At 33.0% G+C, this 22,764-nt stretch overlaps 1 protein-coding gene across 2 annotated transcripts in view; it reads left to right on the top strand.

Moving 5' to 3' along the window:
* The first annotated feature begins 4,993 nt into the window (after positions 1–4,993).
* Positions 4,994–22,764, top strand: part of Neto2 (neuropilin and tolloid like 2) — a 38,459-nt gene continuing 20,688 nt past the window's right edge. The window contains exons 1-7 of one of the 2 annotated variants that reach the window (XM_026406895.2): positions 4,994–5,024; positions 5,620–5,676; positions 8,176–8,316; positions 8,954–9,202; positions 11,599–11,622; positions 11,727–11,854; positions 22,154–22,382. In XM_026406895.2, coding sequence (XP_026262680.1) covers positions 4,994–5,024; positions 5,620–5,676; positions 8,176–8,316; positions 8,954–9,202; positions 11,599–11,622; positions 11,727–11,854; positions 22,154–22,382 — 859 coding nt within the window. Of the gene's footprint in view, positions 5,025–5,619; positions 5,677–8,175; positions 8,317–8,953; positions 9,203–11,598; positions 11,644–11,726; positions 11,855–22,153; positions 22,383–22,764 lie in introns of both variants that reach the window. The other variant, XM_026406893.2, reaches the window with a different exon arrangement.

Here is a 22,764-nt window from a genome sequence, read left to right as displayed (position 1 = left end):
TAACTCAAGCAATGTACAAAGATCCTATGATACCAATCAGGAAACTGTTTAGTATGATGTGTGATTTAGAATGATTGAGTAATGTATCACCAAAAACTGTCTCAGTAAATATTTCTATCCCAAATTGCAGTGCATATTTGTTCTTTATATGTTGTCATATGTTGTTTTTGTGTCCTGTGGCACATCTCATTTGGCTGATTGAATTATGAATAGTTAGTAATTTTATTTGGGGAAAAAAGAAAATGGTGAGCAGCCCTCTAAATAAAGTAGAAAAGAATATAATATATAATGCAACTTATTTTCAGTACGACTCTTCTACCTTGCTTTTATATTCTATTACAAGTTTCATAAATCTTATTTTATATGGACAGACTTTTATTGATCATCATGTATTTTAATTTTTTTGTCATAGTTGCCCTCCTGATTTCTGTTGATTTTTTTTTACCTTGTATGCTAGTTTTGTGGTTATTTGCTTTAAAACTGAATTATACGTGTAAAAATTGATATAAGTATAAAAACTGTTGTGCCTTTGATTCAGGAGGGAAAACTGTATTGAGCACAAAATTTTGATCACTTGTTTGTCATCTAAATGATATGCTTTGGGAGATAGTATCCTCTAATAAGTTAAATTGATATTTGTGTTATTTGCTGGATTATCAAATATATATTACTCTGGATTTTTTTATCATAAATCTTGTTTAAAAAAATGTTTCAAGACCCCATTCCTCTTACTCAATTACAGTATACAGATGTGAAGAGTTTGAAGGAAGGATTGTTTCTACCTAATATAAGATCTTCAACACTACCAGTAACCAAAGAAAAGGAAAGGGGCAAAGTTGCACAGAGACAAAGGTCAGCAAGGATGCAAGAAACCAAAGACAAAGAAGTCAAATACTTAGATTTTTAAGATATAAACTGAATGGCAAGAACTGTTTGTACATTGATTACTTTGGTTAGTAGATGTTTAGAATGTGCTATAGAGTTAGCAATGGTATAACTGTCTGCCAGTTACTTGACAAACTCTCGAGTATTTCCATTTCCCTTACCCCTAACATCTTGTGAGTTACCAGTTACAGTTGACTCTACATCTGAATCATGTCATTAATTTCCTATTCCTTTTGCCACCACTCTGCTTCAGCATATCGTCTTTGCTTCCTAAATCATTTCTTTTCATAAGTTCAGACTCCACACAGCCATCAGGATTGTTAGTCTGAAAGTCAGATATTATGATGTCACTCACTACTTTAAAAACCTACCATGGTTTCTAATTATAATCAAAAGTCGAAAACTCTTTAGCATAGCATTCAAGGTTTTTATAACCAGATATCATCCTACTTTTTTCTACCCTGCTATATACCTCCATTTCCTTTCACATGCTAACAGTATTATACTGCTCAGAGCTCCCAAACACCCAATCAGACTCATGCCTCTGTTTTGAATTAAGCCATTTCTTTCTTTGGGCTCAAGTCCCATAAGGTCCAACTAGAATGTACCTTCTTTTTCTGAAGTTTTCCTCATTGATTTCTCTTAGTCCCCACTGGAATGAATGGTTCCCCTCTCTGTGTTTCCGTTATGCTGTTAAACCTCCTGTTAAATCCCTTTTCACCTTGTAGATTGCCTTTGACAATGATTGACTCCGTGCAGATGCTAATTTGTTCTAATATCTATTATTTATTTAGCAGAATGCCTGGCACAGAAGATCTGCACATCTTATTTAATCTTCACAGCCACCAGTAAAGTTGGTGTTACAATACTATACATCATCCCAGTTTTATAAATAAGGCCTCACAACTGGTCCAACGCAAAGCTTGAACCCCACCCTAAATCGATGTATTGTCTAAAGTCCTTACTCTTAGCCATTTTGCTGTTTTCTCTCTTCACACTTTTGATTCCCCAGTGCCTGCTCTTCAGTAGGTACTCTCTATACAAGCTTATTGACTGAATATAACTCCAATTCACACAGTAGTTTGTGGCAGGCTGGTAGTATCATCTTCAGTGAAAGGGAAAGTGCACCATTCATGAAGATAAAATGTTTTTCAATATCTTCAAATTCCATGTATTGCTTATTGGGTCACAGAAGTGTTCAGCTTGGGGTTGGGATTGTTTATAAGTATGTCCAGCTTTTGTGTAACAAACACAGCATAGTAATGCACAACTATAAAACAGTTTAAATTGATTTCTAGAGACTACTACCCACTTAATTCTGTATTATAAATGTCCTTATGAGTCAGATAATCTAAGTGAACTTTCACTGGCATAGCACATTACATTTAAACTCTGAGATAGTATACAGTAAATGGAAGAATAGTTAGGATCAGCAAAGGAATAGTTGTCTCTAAACACAAAATTGTGGGGGTTTTTATTTAGTTTATTTATTTATTTGTTCTAATTTGTTACACATGACAGCAGAATGCATTTCGATTCATAGTACACAAATGGAGCACAGCTTTTCATTTCTCTGATTGTACACAAAGTAGAGTCACATCATTCATGTCTACATACATGTAATGATGTCCATCTCAATCTACTATCTTTCCTACCCCTTTGCCCCCTTCCTTGCCCTCCTTCCCCTTTACCCTATCCACAGTTCCTCCATTCCTCCCATGCTCCTCACCCAACCCCCACTATGGACCAGCATCCACTTTTCAGAGAAAACATTTGGCCTTTGGTTTTGGGGAGTTGGCTTACTTCACTTAGCCAACTCCATCCATTTACCTGCAAATGCCATGATCTTATTCTCTTTTAATTCTGAGTAATAATCCATTTTGCATATATACCAGTTTTTTTTTTTATCTATCCATATGTTGAAGAACATCTAGATTGGTTCCACAATTTAGCTATTGTGAATTGTGGTGCTATAAACATTAATGTGGCTGCATCCCTGCAGTATGCTGTTTTTGGGTCCTTTGGTTATAAACGAAGGAGTGGGATAGTTGGGTCAAATGGTGGTTCCATTTCAAGTTTTCTAAGGAATCTCCATACTGCTTTTGATAGTGGTTGCACCAATTTGCAGTGCCACCAGCAATGTTTGATTAGTTTTGATTTACATTTCTCTAATTACTAGAGATGTTGAACATTTTTTTTATATGTTTGTTGATTGGCTGTTTATCTTCTTCTGAGAAGTGTCTGTTCAGTTTCTTAGCCTATTTATTGATTGGGTTATTTGGTTCTTTTCATGTTTTTTGAGTTCTTTATCCTGGAGATTAGTGCTCTAACTGAGGGTGTGTGTGATAAAAAGTTGCTCCCATTCTGTAGGCTCTCTCTTCACTGATTGTTTCTTTTGCTGAGAATAAGCTTTTCAATTTGAATCCATCCCATTCCCAGACTTGTTTTGGAAGTTGGAACCTAATCTGACATGATGAAGATTTGTGCCTACTTTTCTTCTGTTAGGCACAGGGTCTCTGGTCTAATTCCTCCGTCCTTATTGCACTTTGAGTGAGAGATACCGGCTTAATTTCATGTTTCTGCATGTGGATTTCCAGTTTTCCCAGCACCATTTGTTGAAGAGGCTATCTTTTCTCCAATATGTTTTTGGTGCCTTTGTCTAGGTATGAGATGACTGTATTTATGTGGGTTTGTCTCTGTGTCCTCTATTCTGGATCATTGGTCTACAAGTGTATTTTGGTGCCAATACCATGTTGTTTTTGTTACTATTGCTCTGTAGTGTAGTTTAAGGTCTGGTATTGTGATGCCACCTGTTTCACTCTTTTTGCTAAAGATTACTTTGGCTATTCTGGGTCTCTTATTTTTCCAGATGAATTTTATGATTGCTTTTTCTATTTCTATGAGGAATGTCATTGGGATTTTGATTGGAATTTCATTAAACCTGTATAGTATTTTTGGTAGTATGGTCATTTTGACAATTATTAATTCTGCCTATCCAAGAACAAGGGAGATCTTTGTCTAGTATGAGATCTTTCCGTCTTCTAAGGACTTTTCTTTAGTGTTCTGTAGTTTTCATTGTAGAGATCTTTTACTTCTTTCACTAAGTTGATTCCCAAGTATTTTTTCCCCCTGAGGCTATTGTTAAGCGGGTAGTTTTCCTAATTTCTCTTCAGAGGATTCATCACTGCTGTACAGAAATGCGTTTGATTTATGGGTGTTGATTTTATGTCCAGCTACTTTGCTGAATTCATTTATTAGTTCTAGAAGTTTTCTGGTAGAATTTTTTGGATCCTCTAAGTATAGAATCCTGTTGTCAGCAAATAGTGATAGTTTGAGTTCTTCTTTTCCTGTGTATATCCCTTTAATTTCTTTCACCTGTCTAATTGCTCTGGCTAGAGTTTCAAGAACTATGTTAAATAGAAGTGGTGAAAGAGGGCATCCTTGTCTTGTTCCTGTTTTTAAAGAAAATGCTTTCAATTTTTGTCCGTTTAGAATGATGTTGGCCTGGGGCTCAGCATATACAGCTTTTACAATGTTGAAGTATGTTCCTTTTATCCCTATTTTTTCTAGTGTTTTGAATATGAAGAGGCGCAGTATTTTGTCAAATGCTTTTTATGCATCTATTGACATGATCATATGATTCTTATCTTTAAGTCTATTGATGTGATGAATTACATTTATTGTTTTTCATATGTTGAACCAACCTTGCATCCCTGGGATGAAACCCAACTTGATTATGTTGTACTGTCTTTTAATATGTTTTTGTATTCAATTTGCCAGAACTTTATTGAGAATATTTGCATCTATGTTCATTAGAGATATTGGTGTGAAGTTTTCTGTCCTTGATGTGTCTTTGTCTGATTTTGGAATCAGAGTGATATTGGCCTCATAGAATGAATTTGGAAATCTTCCTTCTTTTTCTATTTCATGGAATATTTTGAGGAGTATTGGTATTCTTCTTTGAAGGTCTTGTAGAACTCAGCTGTGAATTTTTCTGGTCCTGGGGTTTTCTTGGTTAGTAGGCTTTTGATGGTATCTTCTATTTCATTTCTTGAAATTGATCTGTTTAATTTGTGTATGTCATCCTGATTCAATTTGGGTAAATCATATGACTCTAGAAATTTGTCCATGCCTGCGATGTTTTCTATTTTATTGGAGTACAAATTTTCAAAAAATAGTTTCTAATTATCTTCTGTATTTCTGTAGAGTCTGTGTGATATTTCCTCTTTCATCATAGATTTTAGTAATTTGAGTTTTCTCTGTTTTCTCTCTCCTTCTCTTCCTTAATGTGGCTATGTGTTTATCAGTTTTATTTGTTTTTTTCAAAGAAACAACTTTCCATTTTGTCAGTTTTTTCAGTTGTTTCATTTTTCAATTTCATTGATTTCAGCTCTGATTTTAATTATTTCCTTCCTGTCTTCTACTACTTCTGGTGTTAATTTGTTCTGATTTTTCTAGGGCTTTGAGGTTTTTAAATTATTTTTTAAAATACCAAGTTGAAAAATAAATGACATCTATTAGTGCTTGAATAAATGATTATAAAAATCAGTTTTATCTTAGGTTGTCTTAAGGGTCACATATAAATCAGAACATAACACTTAACACTTTCTTGAGTGAACATTGTTAGTAAGAAATAGTGAGTTAATCTTTTATTATCATCTGATACTCCTTGTAGACTTAGTAAAATGTCATAAAAATGCAATTTTTAACTTTACTTTTCTGTTATTTCTCTAGTGTTATTGATAACAATACTTGTAGTGGAAGGGATCGCTGTGGCCCAAAAGACCCAAGGTAAAGTACTTACAATGATAACTTACTACTTGTCCAGAACAGTGGGATGGCTTAATTGAAAGGACTGAAAAAAAATTTGAGTACTATTTCTATAATCCTTCTGCATATTCCAATAACCTAAGGCTTTCTGTCAACCTATCAGCCTCATTTAACTGGATGTAACTTGTTAACTAGACTAAATCATCAACAAAAACCTTCTCCTGGTAAATTAAAAATTTTTGGCATCACTACTAGTTCCTAGCACACTGGATTATGTGTAAAATTTTAATGATATTCATACTTTATCACTAAGCAAAAATAAAAAAATCCCTTGTTCCAGTGAAAACAAATGAAACATTTCTCAATACCTTATTTGAAGCTCTTTGGTCCTATTCTAAGTATCCTGATGTAGAAAAAAAGATTAGTGTGTTTTTGAGCCAGAATTTCATGTCATAGTTGGGTACATTTCCTTATAACCCTAATTGTTCTTTATTTTTGTCAGTTATACACGTACATGATAAAAATCCAAATGTACTAAATAGGAAAAAAACCAGTCCTCCTCCTAGCCTACCACAACCACCTTCTTGCTCAATATAAATAACTACTTTTTTAAACTGATTGTTTGGAATTTTCTCTCATATCTTTAAGTAACATGCTGTTCTTCTATTTCTTGATTATTTCAATTTTAAACATCTGATACTGATTTCTCACCATGGAAGGTGAATAATTTAGCTCTTTGACACACCTACTGTTCACCCCCATCCACAATGTTCTCTTCCATTTTTACCACCCTTCTCAATATAGTTATATTCTAGTTAGATCAGTATTCAGGGTTTATATTAAGTTACTCACCAAGTTTTTTCAATATGAATTTTGCATTTGGTTTTGGAAATTTGGGGGTTTTGTTAAATTTTTCAAAATCTCTCCTCCCTCCATTTTCTCCGTTCTCTCTCTTTAGGAATGCCATTATTTAGTTATGGCTCTATTGTTGTTTGTTTGTTTGTTTTTCCATCTGTCTTTTTGTTCCACGTGCTGGGTGACTTCCTCGGCTTTATTCTGTAGACCAGGAATTAGGAAACTTTTTCTGTAAACATTCAGATAATAAGTATTTAAGACCATACAGTCTCTGGCACACCTACTCAGCTCTGCTGTTGGTGTGAAAGTAGCCACAGACAATACATATACATGATGGGCATGCATATATTCAGTAAGACTTTATGCACAACCACAGACAGAGGTCAGATTGGCCCAAAACTTTTTCTAATATTTTCATTTCTTCTGTTTTTGGATGCATTCTTGTTTTATACATAAGCTTTTTAAAAGAATGTCCTTGTTCTTGTTTTATTCATGTATTTGCTTTTCTCTTTCTCAGATTAAAGTTTTATGTTGTTACTGTCTTTAAAAAAAATATTTTTCTTACAGTCTTTGTTTCCTTAGAGTTGCTTTTTCTCTCTTTGTTTGGGTCTGATTTTCAAATTAGTGGCTTTAAATATTCAGTGATTACTGAACATCTGTTCAGATTTTAAGAGGGGCACTGAAAAACTGCTCATTAGCAGTCTGCCAGGTGTAAGTAAGGATTATCTGCTGTGGCCCTCACTGTGGAATGTCCTGACATTGGGTATCTCCTAGGTCTGCATCATTGAATCTTTAAGAATGATTAGATTTCCCAGGAAAGAATCTTTGCATTTCCCAATTAGAGACTCCGTAACTCACTGAGGCCTTTGGTGAGCCCAGTAGTAGAAGCCCGGGAGTGTCATTCAGTGTGTTAGCACTCACTAATCAGTCCATGGGCATTTTTATCCTCAGCTACACCTGAGGTCTCCTATTCCATTAACTCTGTTTTACCTTCTCCAAAGAAATAATATATGAGCAGCAGCTGCCTAGATTTGTGGAGAAGCTAAAGTATATGAAACAATTCATATACAGACTATGTATATATAAACAGCGTCATATTATTAAAATTACCAGTTTCACATAACCCCTCACTCTACTTCTAGAACTACCAGTTATTTCTTTTGTATCTACCTCCTTGTACTTACAAGTTTATGCCCTTAAAAAAATCCTTTTACTGCTTTTTAAGTGGAACTTGAGGAGGGAGCAGAACTGAATACTTGTGTTCAACTACAGTCTTTAAAATCTTTCTGTAATCTTTGAATCTTATTTGACTTTTGTGTTAAACTAAATACAAAGATGCCAGAGATAACTCCATAGATCCTTTTATTTTTATGTCAGAACTGAATTTTATTAAATTTTACTGATTTATCAGATTCTCTTATATGGTTTTTCTATATTCTCTACATGGCAAACTTATCCTCCAGCACAAAGTTCCTCTAGCAAGCACAGCATACACAATCTTACTTCGTTCTGTGCTCAGTTTGTTGAACTAAATTTGGCAGTGGTTCTTACAAAATTTTATATATATATTACAGAGTGGGCAATTGTTTGGAAAGTTGTTGGGGAAAAAGAAGAATGCTATTCTGCTTTACTCTAATTATGTTTAAATGCTATTTTTTCCCTAAGATGGACAAAATATTGGAATCAAACACATTCCTGTAACCCAGTGTGGCATTTGGATTCGAACCAGTAATGGAGGTCATTTTGCTTCACCAAATTATCCTGAGTCATATCCACCAAACAAGGAGTGTATCTACATTTTGGAAGGTATTTGGCCAATTTTTTTATTGGATGAATTTTCTGCTTTGTTGCAAAATTAACTGCATTGGTAAAAATACCATGTTTAAGCCAGTTTGAACAAAATTTATATTTGAATTAAACTCTAGTAATGATTAGTATTTCTAAATATTGAATACATTAACAAAATGATAATTGAAATTTCATGAGAATTTTGAATCTCCTAAATTATGATTCAGTTAAGTGCATCAGTACATATGAGAAATTCCTCTGATAAAAACCTAAACTTACTGGCATTTTTTATTAGTCTTCATGCAAATTTATGTCCAAATTAGTGAATTCCCTTCATTTCTTCTGCTTATTCTTTTGTGTGTCATGATATATTTTATCTCATGAAATAAGTAACCAATAACTTTTCGAAGCTTCAATTTTAATCAGTCATATACATTTAATTTAATAAACAGCATTTGCCAAAGAGAAGGTTACAATAGTTCTATAGAGTACATTATTAGTATTGTAAAATATGACATTTATTGTGACCTATAAAAATTCTCATTATGATCCTTATCTATGAAGCATTAGAGTGATTGTTCTGTTTTTCTCATTTGTTTGTACATTTATATATTTCCATTTCTGTTGCCCTGATTTGCTTGCTTTTGTTTTATAGCTGCTCCACGTCAAAGAATAGAGTTGACCTTTGATGAACATTATTATATAGAGCCATCATTTGAATGTCGGTTTGATCACTTGGAAGTTCGAGATGGGCCATTTGGTTTCTCTCCTCTTATAGATCGTTACTGTGGCATGAAAAGCCCTCCATTAATCAGGTCAACAGGGAGATTCATGTGGATTAAGTTTAGTTCTGATGAAGAACTTGAAGGACTGGGATTTCGTGCAAAATACTCATTTATTCCAGGTAAAGAATAATCTTTTCAGTGGTTGAGTATCTCACCCTGATTGCAGAATCCTAAGGCTAGAAAAGAGATAATTTGGTCAAGTTAATAAGATCAAGACTTTAAAGGGATTCTCAAGGTGAAAAGGAAATTAGTCTATGAACAAATAAACCTTAATAAAACTTGGAACTAGAACCATATCATTTGAATTTTGAGGCATAATACAGATGATATCACATTTTCTTTTTTTTCTTGTGTTTTATAAAACACATACTTAAGGTCCACAATATCAAAATAAATGTATTTTTAAATAATTTCAACATATTGTTTGGTTTTCACAATCCCCACAAAAATTTTGGCAGGTTTTTTATTGGACTGATTTGACTTAGCCACTCATTTGAATAAATGCTCTTGAAAATAATGAGCAATAGAAAAATACTGTTCTGCATTTGTAGGTAAAAGATCTGGGTTTGAGTCTTTTTTCTGTCACCTAATAGCTGTAAGACCTAAGCACAGAGTTGTACCTGATATTTGCCATTGGTGAAAGGGGTAATACCTACTGTATTAGTTTCCTGAGACTGACATAATTAATCACTACAAATTTGGACACTTAAACAATAAAAATATATCCTCATAGTTCGGAGATCAAAAGTTCAATCTACCAGGACCTTACTCCATCTAGGAACTCTAGGGGAAAATCTATTCTTTGTCTCTTCTAGCTTCTGGTAGCTGCTCCAACACTTCTGGTATCATAGCCATATTGCTCCAATCTCAATCTCCATCTTCACATCTCTTTCTCCTCTTAAAATCTTAATTATATCTTTCATCTTGTAATATTTGCTTTTTAAAAAATATAAGGTTATACAGGTTATGGGGATTCTGATGTAGATGTATTGGGAGGGGGCACTGTCCAACCTATTATAGGGTCTTACCTACCTCTGGTTCCTAAGAATGCTGTGAGAACAGTCAGAACATTATTTGTTTGCCCAAAAAATAAAAATAACTTAGGTCAGTAAATGTTATGGAAAGTAAAGATTCTGCAGTTTCATTGTTAGAAGAAAGGAAGATGTTCCATGTCAAAATAAATAGGCATAATTTGCTAAAATGTGGCTATATTTGCTGTTATTAAAAGTCATGTTTATAAAATAAATTTTTTGTTATTATTTTATTATCATTTTTATTTGTTCCACTTAATTGTACATGATAGAATGCATTTCAATTCATCATACACAAATGGAGCACAACATTTTGATTCTCTAGTTGTACATGATTTAGAGACGCCCCATTCATGCAATTAAGGGTAATGATGTTCATCTCATTCCACCATCTTTTCTACCCCTATAGTATAAAATAAATTTTGTCTAGGGAGTGGTAAATCTAAAAGAAAACTATTAACAGTTGTAAGAAATTATTGTCTTTTAATGAAATTCTCTAATGTTGTTAAGATAGAGGCTCTCAATCAATATTACTTCCTGGATTTAACTAGATAATTGTAAGAATTTTAAAACAATAAGGATAAAACCTTAAAATTCTTTCCTTCATATGAAGAATTCTGATTAACTTGCCAGTTAGCTCCTGACTTTTTCACCCAGTACCACTTAAGGTTTAAATTTACTTTTGACATTTTTCTGCAAAAGGGCTGTAGTGTCCTATTAGTTGTCGCCTTTTAGCAAGGATGAGTTTAAGTTTAAAAAGGACAGTCCCTGAGACGTATTCTAAATAAAGCTCCTAATTTATTTCCACTTTTTTCCAATTTGTAGTTTAATAACTTTCTAAAGTGTCTGGAATTAAAAGACAGTTTTAACAAGAATTGAGCATCCCATTACATAAAATAAACTATGTATGAAATAGGTTTTCCAAGATAAGGATTCTGAGACATTTTTGACTCTCCAGCAGTTTTTTTTATTCTAGTATTTTGGTGAATGCAGGTCATATCTGAACTTTAAGGTAGTATTTAAAGAAACCCCTGTCTGTAATTTTTAAAAATTTCTTGTGGTAAAATGTACATAGCATAAAATTTACTCTTTAACCATTCATAAATCTCCAATTTGGTGGCATTATGTACATTCACAATGTTTTGCAACTATCGCCACTACTCTTACTATGCAAAAAAATTAAGACAAATTTTAATGTGATTCAGCCAAAATAACTTTCATTTATTTTTAAAGGTTGCACTAATATTCCCTTGTGTTACCACATTTTGTTTATTCCTTCATTGGTCAACAGACTACTACTTTTGGTAATTTATGTGAGTTTTCAAGCAGCATAAGTTATTAATTCATGATGGGATCAAAAATATGAACATCATCATTAAATATTGATTCTGTAAGTGAGTTCATAAATGTACTGTTGAGGTAAACTAATATTTAAGACTTAAAGTAATTCAATACGAATAACTTTCTTCTTTTTTCTGTTACAGATCCAGACTTTACTTACCTAGGAGGTATTTTAAATCCCATCCCAGGTTTAGTATATTACCTCTTTTTCCCCATGGCATTTTTGATCAGTCTTGTTTTCCTTTGAACGTCATTCATTTATTCTCTCTAGATTGCCAGTTCGAGCTCTCAGGAGCAGATGGAATAGTACGTTCTAGTCAGGTAGAACAAGAAGAGAAAACAAAACCTGGCCAAGCAGTTGATTGCATATGGACAATTAAAGCTACTCCAAAAGCTAAGGTATTATTATGTATTGAGTCACTTCAGGGAAGAACATAAGATGTGATTTGTATAAATTGTTGCTTTTGTTCATGCAAATATTTGTTGATTATATAAATTGATACTACAACACTACAACTTTTTAAAAAAAACTTTAATTTTACTTCACTTACTTTATTGGGCACCAGCACTGTTAGAGTTAAATAAACAAATATAAATTTCAGGAAGTTTACACATACATTAAGGTTCTTAATTTTAAAAGTCTAAGATTCTAAAAATCTAGTTGGACTTCGTGTCGTATATCTGTGTTCCCACCTACCGTGAAGGTTGAGACAGGAGGATAGCAAGTCCAGCCCAGGCAATATAGCAAGACCTCATTTAAAAAAAAAAAAAAAAGATCTTAAAATCTGTAGGTTCCTAATGGTGAGTACAAATATTGATCAGTTTATCATTAAAAATATTTTGTTTGGTTAAGAAAATTAGGCTTCAAGAGGTTAGAGTCTTCTTGGAGGTCTCAGAGTTGGTTATACTAACCAGTGTAAAATATGTTGAATTCTGTGTTCTTACACATCAGCTGTCCTCTACTAATTATGTAGCGCTTTCATTTAGAAGTACCTCAGAGAAGAATGTTGTAAATAACTCTTAACAGGTTGAGATTGATTGCTAATTAAGGAATATCAACAGAGTCAAAAATTAGATTTAATATATGTTTATGAAGAGAGTCGGGGTGGGAGAACATACCTTTAAAAGAATTATGAAAATCAGATTTACAGCTGGACATGGTGATGCACGCCTCTAATCACAATGGCTGGGGAGGCTGAGGCAGGGGAATTGCAAGTTCAAAGCCAACCTCAGCAACTTAGTGAGGCCCTAAGTGGCTTAGAACTAGAACCCTTAGAGGGAGATGACTGATGTGAAAGGGTAAATTTAAAAAAATATATCTACTGGGGCTGGGGTTGTGGCTCAACAGTTGAGTGCTTACTTACATGTGTGAGGCACTGCTTTCAATCCTCAGCACAACATAAAAATAAATAAACAAAATAAAGGTTTTTGTTCATATACAATTCTAAAAATTGTTTTAATTAAAAAATATATCTACTGGCACATGTCAGTGACAAAGAATGTATTTTTATGGGCTTGTTCTTAGAATGGGGTTGGAGGTAAGGCTGGGTTCCCCTAGGACTCTCACTAGAAATGTGTCTTTACTTTTGGGATATGAGTTTACATTCCCTGCTCAATCCAGGAACCATGGAGCCCCAAAATTAACAAAATGGTCCTAGGCTCATAAAACCTTTTGAGGCATCTAGCAAAAAATAAGTCCAGAATAACCAATAAGGCTACAGAGTTGCCATTCATAAACCACAATTTTATGAATGATAATCTCACACATCCAAAAGAAAACACCTGTGCCCACAACCTATCCTTGAGATAAGAGTAGACAAAACAATCAGATTGTCTCCAAAAGGATGCTGTTTAGATTGTCACTAGCACCATCGATAGCAAAACAGAAGCTCAACAACAACAGAATAATATCTTCAAAATTTTGAGAGGAAAAATAATGACTGACAACCTCCATTTCCATATTATATTTTATGATTCAAAAATGAGGGCAATATTGAGGTAATTCTAGGCAAAAATAATAAATGAAGCAAATGCTAAAGTTAAAAATCCAAATATATCCTGCTTACAGGAAATTTTGAAAATGGAAAATTAAAAAATAACAGGCAAATACCAAAAGAGAATGGATGGAACTATAAAAATAAAAATCAAGAAGGTCACCAATTTACAAAGAAGTTAAAATAATGTAAAATTATTACAAATTAATGGAGCCTCAAAATGTTTAAGCTACAGATTCATCATTGTCAGGGGAAAAGTAAGAAATCCAAAGTTACAATGGGAACATATTTTTCTTCTTAATGATTAATTGACCAAATGTACAAAAAAGTTATTAAGGCTCAAAAGATTTAAACAACACAAGTATACCTAATCGACATGTATCTTGCACAGAACATCCAGAGAACATTCATTCTCTACGTGTGAAACATTTATCAAAACTAGTCTATAGAGTTGGCTAATAAAGGAAATTTGAACATACACCAGTGCTTGGGATTATGCAGAGCTTTCTTTGAAAAAAAATACAATTAAACTAGGAATCGGCAACCAAGAAATTACTTTACAACATTATATATTTGGCAATTTGTTCATATATTTGGAAACTGAATAATATTCTACTTATTCATAGATCAGAAGAAATCAGGATAGAAATCTGAAAACATTTAAAACTCAATAAAATAAATACCACATGTCAAAAAGTTGTAGGGGGCTAGGGCTGGGGCTCAGTGGTAGCATGCTTGCCTAGCATGTGTGAGGCACTGGGTTCGATGCTCAGCACCACATAAAAGATAAACAAATGTATTGTATCCATTTATTTAAAAAAAAAAGTTGTAGGATGCAGCTATACACCAGTATTTTGAGAACTTTTACGACCATACACACTTCCATTAGAAGGAAAAAAGCTTGAAATTTAATGAGCTAAGATTCAACTGAAGACATTTAAAAATGACAAATCTGAAGAAAGATAATGATTTTAAAAGCAGAAATAAATTCTTTAAAAATCAACAAAACCAAAAATTAGCTCTTTGTGAAGGATAACAATAAGCAATTCACTGGCAAATTAATCTAGGAAAAAAGACACATCCACATAAAATCAGAATTGGAAAACGTCATAAATAAACTACAGCAAAGGTTAAAAACTCTTTAAGGAACTCGAGCCAAAAAAAAATGGTCAAGTAATCTGAATAAACCTTTCTCAAAAGAAGATACACAAATTACCAACAAGTATATGAGAAAATGCTTAGCATCGCTAATTATCAGGGAAATGCAAATCAAAAACTACAGTAAGATATCTTAGTGTTACAATAGCCATTATAAAATACCAAAATCAACAAATGTTGAGGAGGAAGTAGAGAAAGAGGAGTTTTTATACATCATTAGTGGGAATGTAAATTAGTTACCACTATTACAGAAACAGTGACATTTTCTCAGAAAAAAAAGTAAGAATAGTTTTGATATAATATATGATCCACCAATTCTGCCACATAGCACATATCCAAAGGAAGAGAAATCAGTATGTCACACAGATAATTGCACCTTTATATTTTTGCAGCATTATTCACAATGGTCAAGATATGGGATCAACCAGTACAACAAATTATAAATGGCAGGGAGGAGCTAATGACATTAAGAGACAATTAGAAGTTCAAACACTGTGTTTGATATTAAGAAATTGGCTGGTTTGATAATAGTGTAGAGGTTACTTTTTAAGTGACTTTAACACTACATAATGGAACTATTTATAGATTAAATGGGATTAGTCTAATAGGTAAGGGGCAGAAGTGAGGAGAGACACAGATAAAGTTTAAATAAGATTGAAATGATAATTGTTAAACTTGGGATAAGTGGGTATATAATTTATTCTGTCTTCTTTTTTTGTTAATAAGTGTTTTAGGTTATCATAAGAGAATATCAAACAGTTCTTTACTAGTATAAAAGAATGAAGTATACAAGCAAAAGAGAAATATATCTGAAGTTTTCAGAAATACTTATTATATGTAATTTCTATCAGAATGGAGGTGATAGACAGTCAGTTAAAAGATAACTTGTTAAAAATTGTCCAATCTGAAATACAAAAAAAAAAATATATTGAGAACCAATTAAGAAGCCTGTATGACAATTTCACTAAGCCTAACATATCGTTTTAAATTCTAGAAGGAACAGAGATTAGTAAAGAACAAATACTTCAAGAAATACTTGCTAAAAGGTTCCAAATTTAGTGAAAGACATGAATTTTTAGATGTAAGAAGCTCAGTGAATACCAAAGAGGATAAAAAAGTTACAAATAAAATGAAATAAAATTTAAATAAACCAAGGCCTACCTACACACATCAAAACCAAATTATTTGAAACCAAAGATTGAGATCTTAAAATCAGCCAGACAAGAATGGTGCTTTCTAAGGAAGCAGTGATGATAATGATTGGGTTTATCTGTAGAAAATCATGAAAACCAAAGATGATAGTTCAAAATCTTTTTGAGTGCCAGGAGAAGAAAAAAAAAACTGGAATGAGGGCAAAATGAAGGCACACTCTGGTGAAGAGTGACGAAGAAAATTTGTCTATAGGCCTGTTATAAAAGAAATTACTAAATGAAGTTCTTTAGAGAAAAGAGAAATAATATTAGAAAGAATGATGGAATTAGCATGATGCATTGGCACACTCCTATAAGTCTGGGGCTGTTAGGAAGAAGGATAATAAGTTTGAGGCTAGCCTCAACAACTTAGTGGGACACTAAGCAAAATAGCAAAACCCTGTCTCAAAAATGCTGTGGAGCCTAACATGGTGGGAGACACCCTGGGGATGCCAAGGCAGGAGGATGGAAAGTTTAAGATAATCCTCAGCAACTTCGTGTTTCAAAAAGGGCTGGGGATTATTTAATCTCCAATACCCAGAGGGGACAGGTGGAGGGTTGGAGCGTCATGGAACTTCATGAGTGAAAGTTAATGAACAACAAATGTCTGGGCAAATATAAACCATCTTACCAATATCAAGAGTGAAAGAGAGGCTATCATTCTACCCGTTAAAAAATAATAATAAAATATAGTACAACTCTATGCTCAAACATCACATGACTGAATGTAGTCAAATTCCTTAAAAATCTACATGCTACCAAAAGTATCCAATAACTATATGAAGTAAATCATCCCATATTTATTCAAATATTGAATTCATAATTTAAAATCTAACAAAACCCAGGCCTAGATGGATTTGCCAGCAAATTGTACCAAACATCTAAGAAAGATATGATGCCTGTTCTTTACAGTCGCTTCCAAGAAATGAAAGAGGAGGGTACAATGTAAACTAATTTTATAAAACACAGTACTCTGATATCACCAGAGATGTAAGGAAACTACTTATCAATTCATTAAGAAAACGATGCCAAAACCCTCAACAAAAGATTAGTAAATCTGATATAGCAATGTATAAAAAGTATACTATATCACAGTGAAGAGTGGTTTATCCTATAAATGCAAGACTGATTCAGCATCTAAAAAAATATAATTCACCATAAAAGAGCTAAAATTGACCTTAAAAATTGACCATTTGTTAGAATTCAGTATTTTTTATTTCATTCGCAATAAAAATAAATCTCAAAAAAGTTTGCATAACCTGATTAAGGATATCTACAAAAGCCTCCTGCTAATATCACATTTAATGGTGAAAACTTGAATACTTGTCCCTTTGGAATTTGTAACTAACTCCTATTCAACATCGTACTAGAAATTGTAGCCAGTGCAAAAAGGAAAAATATACTGTCTTTGTAGATTAACGTGATTGATTATCTGTATAAAAAATTCCATTAACTCTACCAAAAAAAATTTTAAATTCCTGAAACAAAAATGAGTTTAGCAAGTTTGCAGGATATAAAACCAATATACAAAATATACTAAGTCTGTCTTATTATTTACTATTGATACCAGTCAGTTGAAAATTAAGAAAACAGTACCGTTTCTAAAAAGCTTCTTACAAGTATATGCACCATCCATAAACTGAAAATGTGTAGAACACTGATTAAAAAGATTTAGAGACCTAAATGAAGAGATGCACTGTGTATATGTATTAATAGACTCTGTAACACTAAAATATCAGTTCTTCAGAATTGATTTGTATAGCTGAACACAATTCCCATCAAAATCCCAGTCATACTTTTGTAAATATTAAGAAACTAATTCTAGAACTTAATGGTAAGTAAATAATACTGTTAAAGAATGAAGATGGAAGATGGAGACTTACTGTAAAACTTCAGTAATCAAGATAATGTGATATTGACAAATTGGTACAGGTCAATGGAACAAAATAAATAACCCAAGAGATTAGATTTGTGTAAACATGGTTAATTGCTCTCTGACATATACACACCAGTTAGTGGAGTTAGGGTAGTCTTCAGCAGATGGGGATGGAACAATATAAGTCTGCAGTTTTAAAAAATGCACTTTGACATTTATAAAGTACCTCACACAAAACCTAAATATATATTATAACCATAAACGTTAAATTGTAAGTATCTAGGAGAAAATCTTTTCTTCCTTTTCCCCCAATGCTGGGGATCTAACTTGAACTCCTCTGTGCTAGCTAGGTATCTACCACTGAGCTTTACCCCAAGCTCCAGAAAAAAATGACTTTGGGTTAGATAGTTCTTAGATAGGACACCAAAGAACTATCCATAAGTGAAAAATGTGTGTATGTGCGTGCACGCATAAATTGGACTCATCAAAATAAAAAGCTTTTCCCTGTGAAGGATGTTATTGAGTGAAAAGCCACTGGGTGGGAAAAGGCTTTTGCAAATCACCGTTTTTTCTGGAAGACTTCTTTTTTCCAGAACTGAAACTCAATAGTATGCACACAATCCAATTCTTTTAAAATATTTTTTAGTTGTAGATGAACACAACACCTTTATTTATTTTTATGTGGTGCTGAGGATTGAACCCAATGCTTCACACATGCGAGGCAAGCGCTCAACCACTGAGCCACAGCCCTAGCCCCAACAACCTAATTTAAAATTTTTTTTATTCTAATTTGTTATACATGACAGCAGAATGCATTACAATTCATATTCCACATATAGAGCACATTTTTTCCATATTTCTGGTCAGCAATTTTTAAGTGGGAAAATTTTATCAGACAATTCAAATAACATTTAGTCATTACAAAAATGCAAATTAAGACCACAGTGAGATAGTAGTATATCACAATGATATACCGCCATTAAAACTGATTATTTAAAAAAAATAATACCAGACTAGACTTGGTGGCTCCGGAGGTTGAGGCAGGAGGCTTGCTTACTAAGACTAATCTTGGAAACAGTGACACCACCTTCCACCAAAAAAAAAAAATAAAAGAAAGAAAACATGCTGAATCCTGGAAACCTAAAGAGTAACTGAAACTCTGATACATTCCTCTTGGGAATGCAAAATGATATACCACTCTGGAAAACATCATGGTAATTTCCTATAAAATTGCCATGTGACTCTGGTTTTTTCTGAATGTGTACCCAGGAGAAATGAAAGTGGTTCATATGATAAACATGCAAATATTTATAGCAGTTTTGTCCATAATAATCAAAAGCAAAGAAAGGTTCAGGTTTCTTCCACTGTTAAAAGAATAGACTCAGGCATATCCAGACAGTATAATCTTTTCAGCATTAAAAAGGGACATTCTTTTGACAAATGCAATACTCTCAAACAAATCATGCTAAAAAAGCTATGTACTATATGACTTTATATAAAGTTCTGGGAAAAGTCACACTAGGACAGACACCTGCAAAGTACAAGCAACTTGACAGATTTTCCCTGGAGGCAGGGGTGGTTCAGGGAACATTTCTTGAGATGTTAGCAAGAAGTGAGTAATGGAAACTCCTAATCTGCTTTAGGAGCATAAATTGCTATAGTCATTTGTCAGCATACTCTGTTAAAGCTGAAAGGTGATGTTAAAACATAGTAAGTACAATTCTGGATAGATACCCAAATGAAATCATCATTTATATGTGTAATGAGAATACAAGAATATTTTCAGCAGTATTAATAAATTTTAAAAGTGAAAGCAACTAGAATCCCATAAAAAGATGGAAAGTGGTTTATAAGTGATAAAGTTTTAAAATAATACTATATATTTTTTAGATTCATAAACATTAAAATATAATTACAAATCAAACTAAAGATACATAGGAAGGGTAATGGGAACACAGGCTTTAATCGAGTCAGCAATACTTTTTTATATTTGACAATATTTAATATTTAGATATTTATTTCCATGAAATTAAATGATATGTTTTAGAACTCCATACTCCTCTTTATTGAAACATTTTGTGAAAAATAATTCCACATTCACAGATATTTTAGGAGTGTTATCTGGATTATTGACTAGTAGAGATTTGTGTTACTTTTCATTAATTTTTAAGTAAAAACGTTATACACAGTTATAAAAAATGACTTCAATCCTTTTTTAAAAATTGTTAAACATGGCGGGGGTGGGGGGCCTGGAGTTGTGGCTCAGTGGTAGAGCACTTGCCTACTGCATGTGAGGCACTATTTCGATGCTCAGTACCACATAAAAAAAGCAAAGGTATTGTGTCCATCTACAATTTAAAAAAAATTTTTTTTTTAATTGTTAAACACAGGGCTGGGGCTGTAGCTCAATGGCAGAGCGCTTGGCTAACACATGTGAGGCACTGGGTTCAATCCTTAGCACCACATGAAATAAATAAATATGTTGTCCATCTACAAATACAAATAATAAAAATAAATAAAATGTTATATCAGACATTAAAAAACAATGTTAAACACAATGAGCAAACACCTGGTTTTATTTAAGAAATTTAAAGAAAAAAGGCCATCATAACCACTGAATACTTGAAATAGTATAAACTAGTTAATGAGTGATATTTAAGAAAAATATGCCATTTAAGATTATATTTTACTAAAAGTACAATGTAAATAATTCAGACATCTTGGTAATTTAGCTGATATTTAGCTTTGACAGTTCAAAATTACACAAAGCTAACTAACTACCTGCTCTGAGCGAGTTATATTGAATATAACTGAGCATATGGTCCTCTGATCAGAAGACCTTAAAATCTAAAGGAGGAGATAATTATAGTATTAGGGATACCCACCACCATGGAACTATGAGCAGGGTGATTTGGTTATATAAATAATGGTGAAATCTATAAGATCCAATGATAACATTTAAGAAAATGCAATTTGGGGGCTGGAGATGTGGCTCAGCGGTAGCGCGCTCGCCCGGCGTGCGTGCGGCCCGGGTTCGATCCTCAGCACCACATACCAACAAAGATGTTGTGTCCGCCGAGAACTAAAAAATAAATATTAAAAATTCTCAAAAAAAAAAAAAAAAAAGAAAATGCAATTTGTATGTTAAAATACATGCATGAAAATAAGTTTTAGAATGGAAAACCTATTTCATAACTAAATGTCTGACATTCTCATGGAAGTGGCAAACTGGTCATTTCAAATAAACCAAACTTGGTCAAAATTTGAGCTATATTTTAATTCTGCTTTTAAATTTCATGCCCTCAAAGTAGTTTAAAAGGTAAAAAATATGTGACAAAACTTTTTGTTTTATTAAGCCCTTTAAATAAAAGGGTAGGGGTGACTTACCACAACCTCAGGAATAATAACTAGAAAATGTGTACTCATTAGGTATCTTCAGTGGAAATTTAGGGGAAATCTTTATTCTTCACTCATTGAATTTTTATTTTAATTTTAGAGTGACACATGAGTATCTACAGTCAAGAGGGTGAGAGGAGTATGGGTGTGTGTGTGCGGGTATGTGTGTGTGCATGTGTGCACATACACATGTGTGAAGCAACCTGTGAAGTGAGAAGAAGACACTTTAGACTTAAGACTAACCTGGGTTCAAATCCTTGCTCTGAATAACCCTGGGCAAGTTCCTGAGTCTCTACATAAATAATGATACCTACTTCATGAACCTCTTCTAAAGATTAATGCTTTGCCTTTTTAAGCCAAAGATATATAAAGATGTAAAAGAAATATTCAAACAAGAATGAGCCAAGTGTATTTTAAGAAAACTTGGTGCCAGTTTTCAAACTCCCTGTAAAATTTTAATAAAGAAGATGCTAAAGGTGTTTACTTTGAAAACACAGTTAATATCATCCAGTCCAAAAAATATAGAGCGTTTTAAGGGGTGGAATGTTAAAACATCAATTAAGTGTGCAACAGTAGAGTAGTGGGTAAGTGAATGGTAATACATTGTAGGAATGAGCATTGTTTTCAAGAGTGTAGATGATATTCTGATGGGTTATAACCAAACTAGGATACATATATCTTCTATTTCCTGTGATTAAACTTAAGTATTAAAATGTACAGGAAAACCGGAAGAAAAATATTAATCACATTTTTAGAAAAATATAACTTTTGAGTGATTTATTTCCTCTACCTATCAGTACCATGAGATTGTTTTATAATGAGGAAACTCTAACATAGTTAAAGCCTCTTGTTGCAAAACTTTGTAGAGAGAAAACAAACTTCAGTTTCCTTAATGCTTGGTTCTATTATTAACACAACCAAAGTAACAGACCATTGGTCTTAGAGTTTTCAATTAGCTATTAGCCTTATATCTATTTTTCTGTCAACTGTCATAATTCAGTCTAACATGTTGACTGTGGATAAAAGAAATAGAAAAAAATACTATTTTTAAAGCAGTTTTTTTTTCTTTGTTTTAATGTTACAGATTTATTTGCGGTTCCTAGATTATCAAATGGAGCACTCAAATGAATGCAAGAGAAACTTTGTTGCAGTGTACGATGGAAGCAGTGCTATTGAAAATCTGAAGGCCAAGTTTTGCAGCACTGTGGCCAATGATGTAATGCTTAAAACAGGAGTTGGAGTGATAAGAATGTGGGCAGATGAAGGTAGTCGGCTTAGCAGATTTAGAATGCTGTTTACTTCCTTTGTGGAACGTAAGTAAATGATTCCTATAGCATTGAGATCTTTTACGTATTTTTCACTTGTTCATGCGACACTATTTTTACTATTTTTCACTTGTTCATGCGGCATTTACTTTTGAAAGTGTGTAGAAATGATTATCTCAGTCCCTGTTCTCAAGAAATAGACCATTATGGGTAAAAATACTATGTTCATATATAAATTACAACACTATCTCACTATAAAGTTGCAAAAACTATAGGGATTGCAGAAAGTATAGACTTTCCTTTCTCTCAAGAAAGATCTCAGTAGCCAAACTATGGAACCAACCTAGGTAGGTGTCCATCAGTTGATGAATGGATAAAGAAAATGTAGTATTTATACACAATTAAGTTTTATGCAGCTGTAAAGAAGAAT

The sequence above is a fragment of the Urocitellus parryii genome, chromosome 15 (genome assembly GCF_045843805.1).
Source record: "Urocitellus parryii isolate mUroPar1 chromosome 15, mUroPar1.hap1, whole genome shotgun sequence".
NCBI lineage: Eukaryota > Metazoa > Chordata > Mammalia > Rodentia > Sciuridae > Urocitellus > Urocitellus parryii.
Note: the sequence above shows the minus strand (reverse complement) of the source record. Positions and strands in the feature narration are given on the sequence as shown.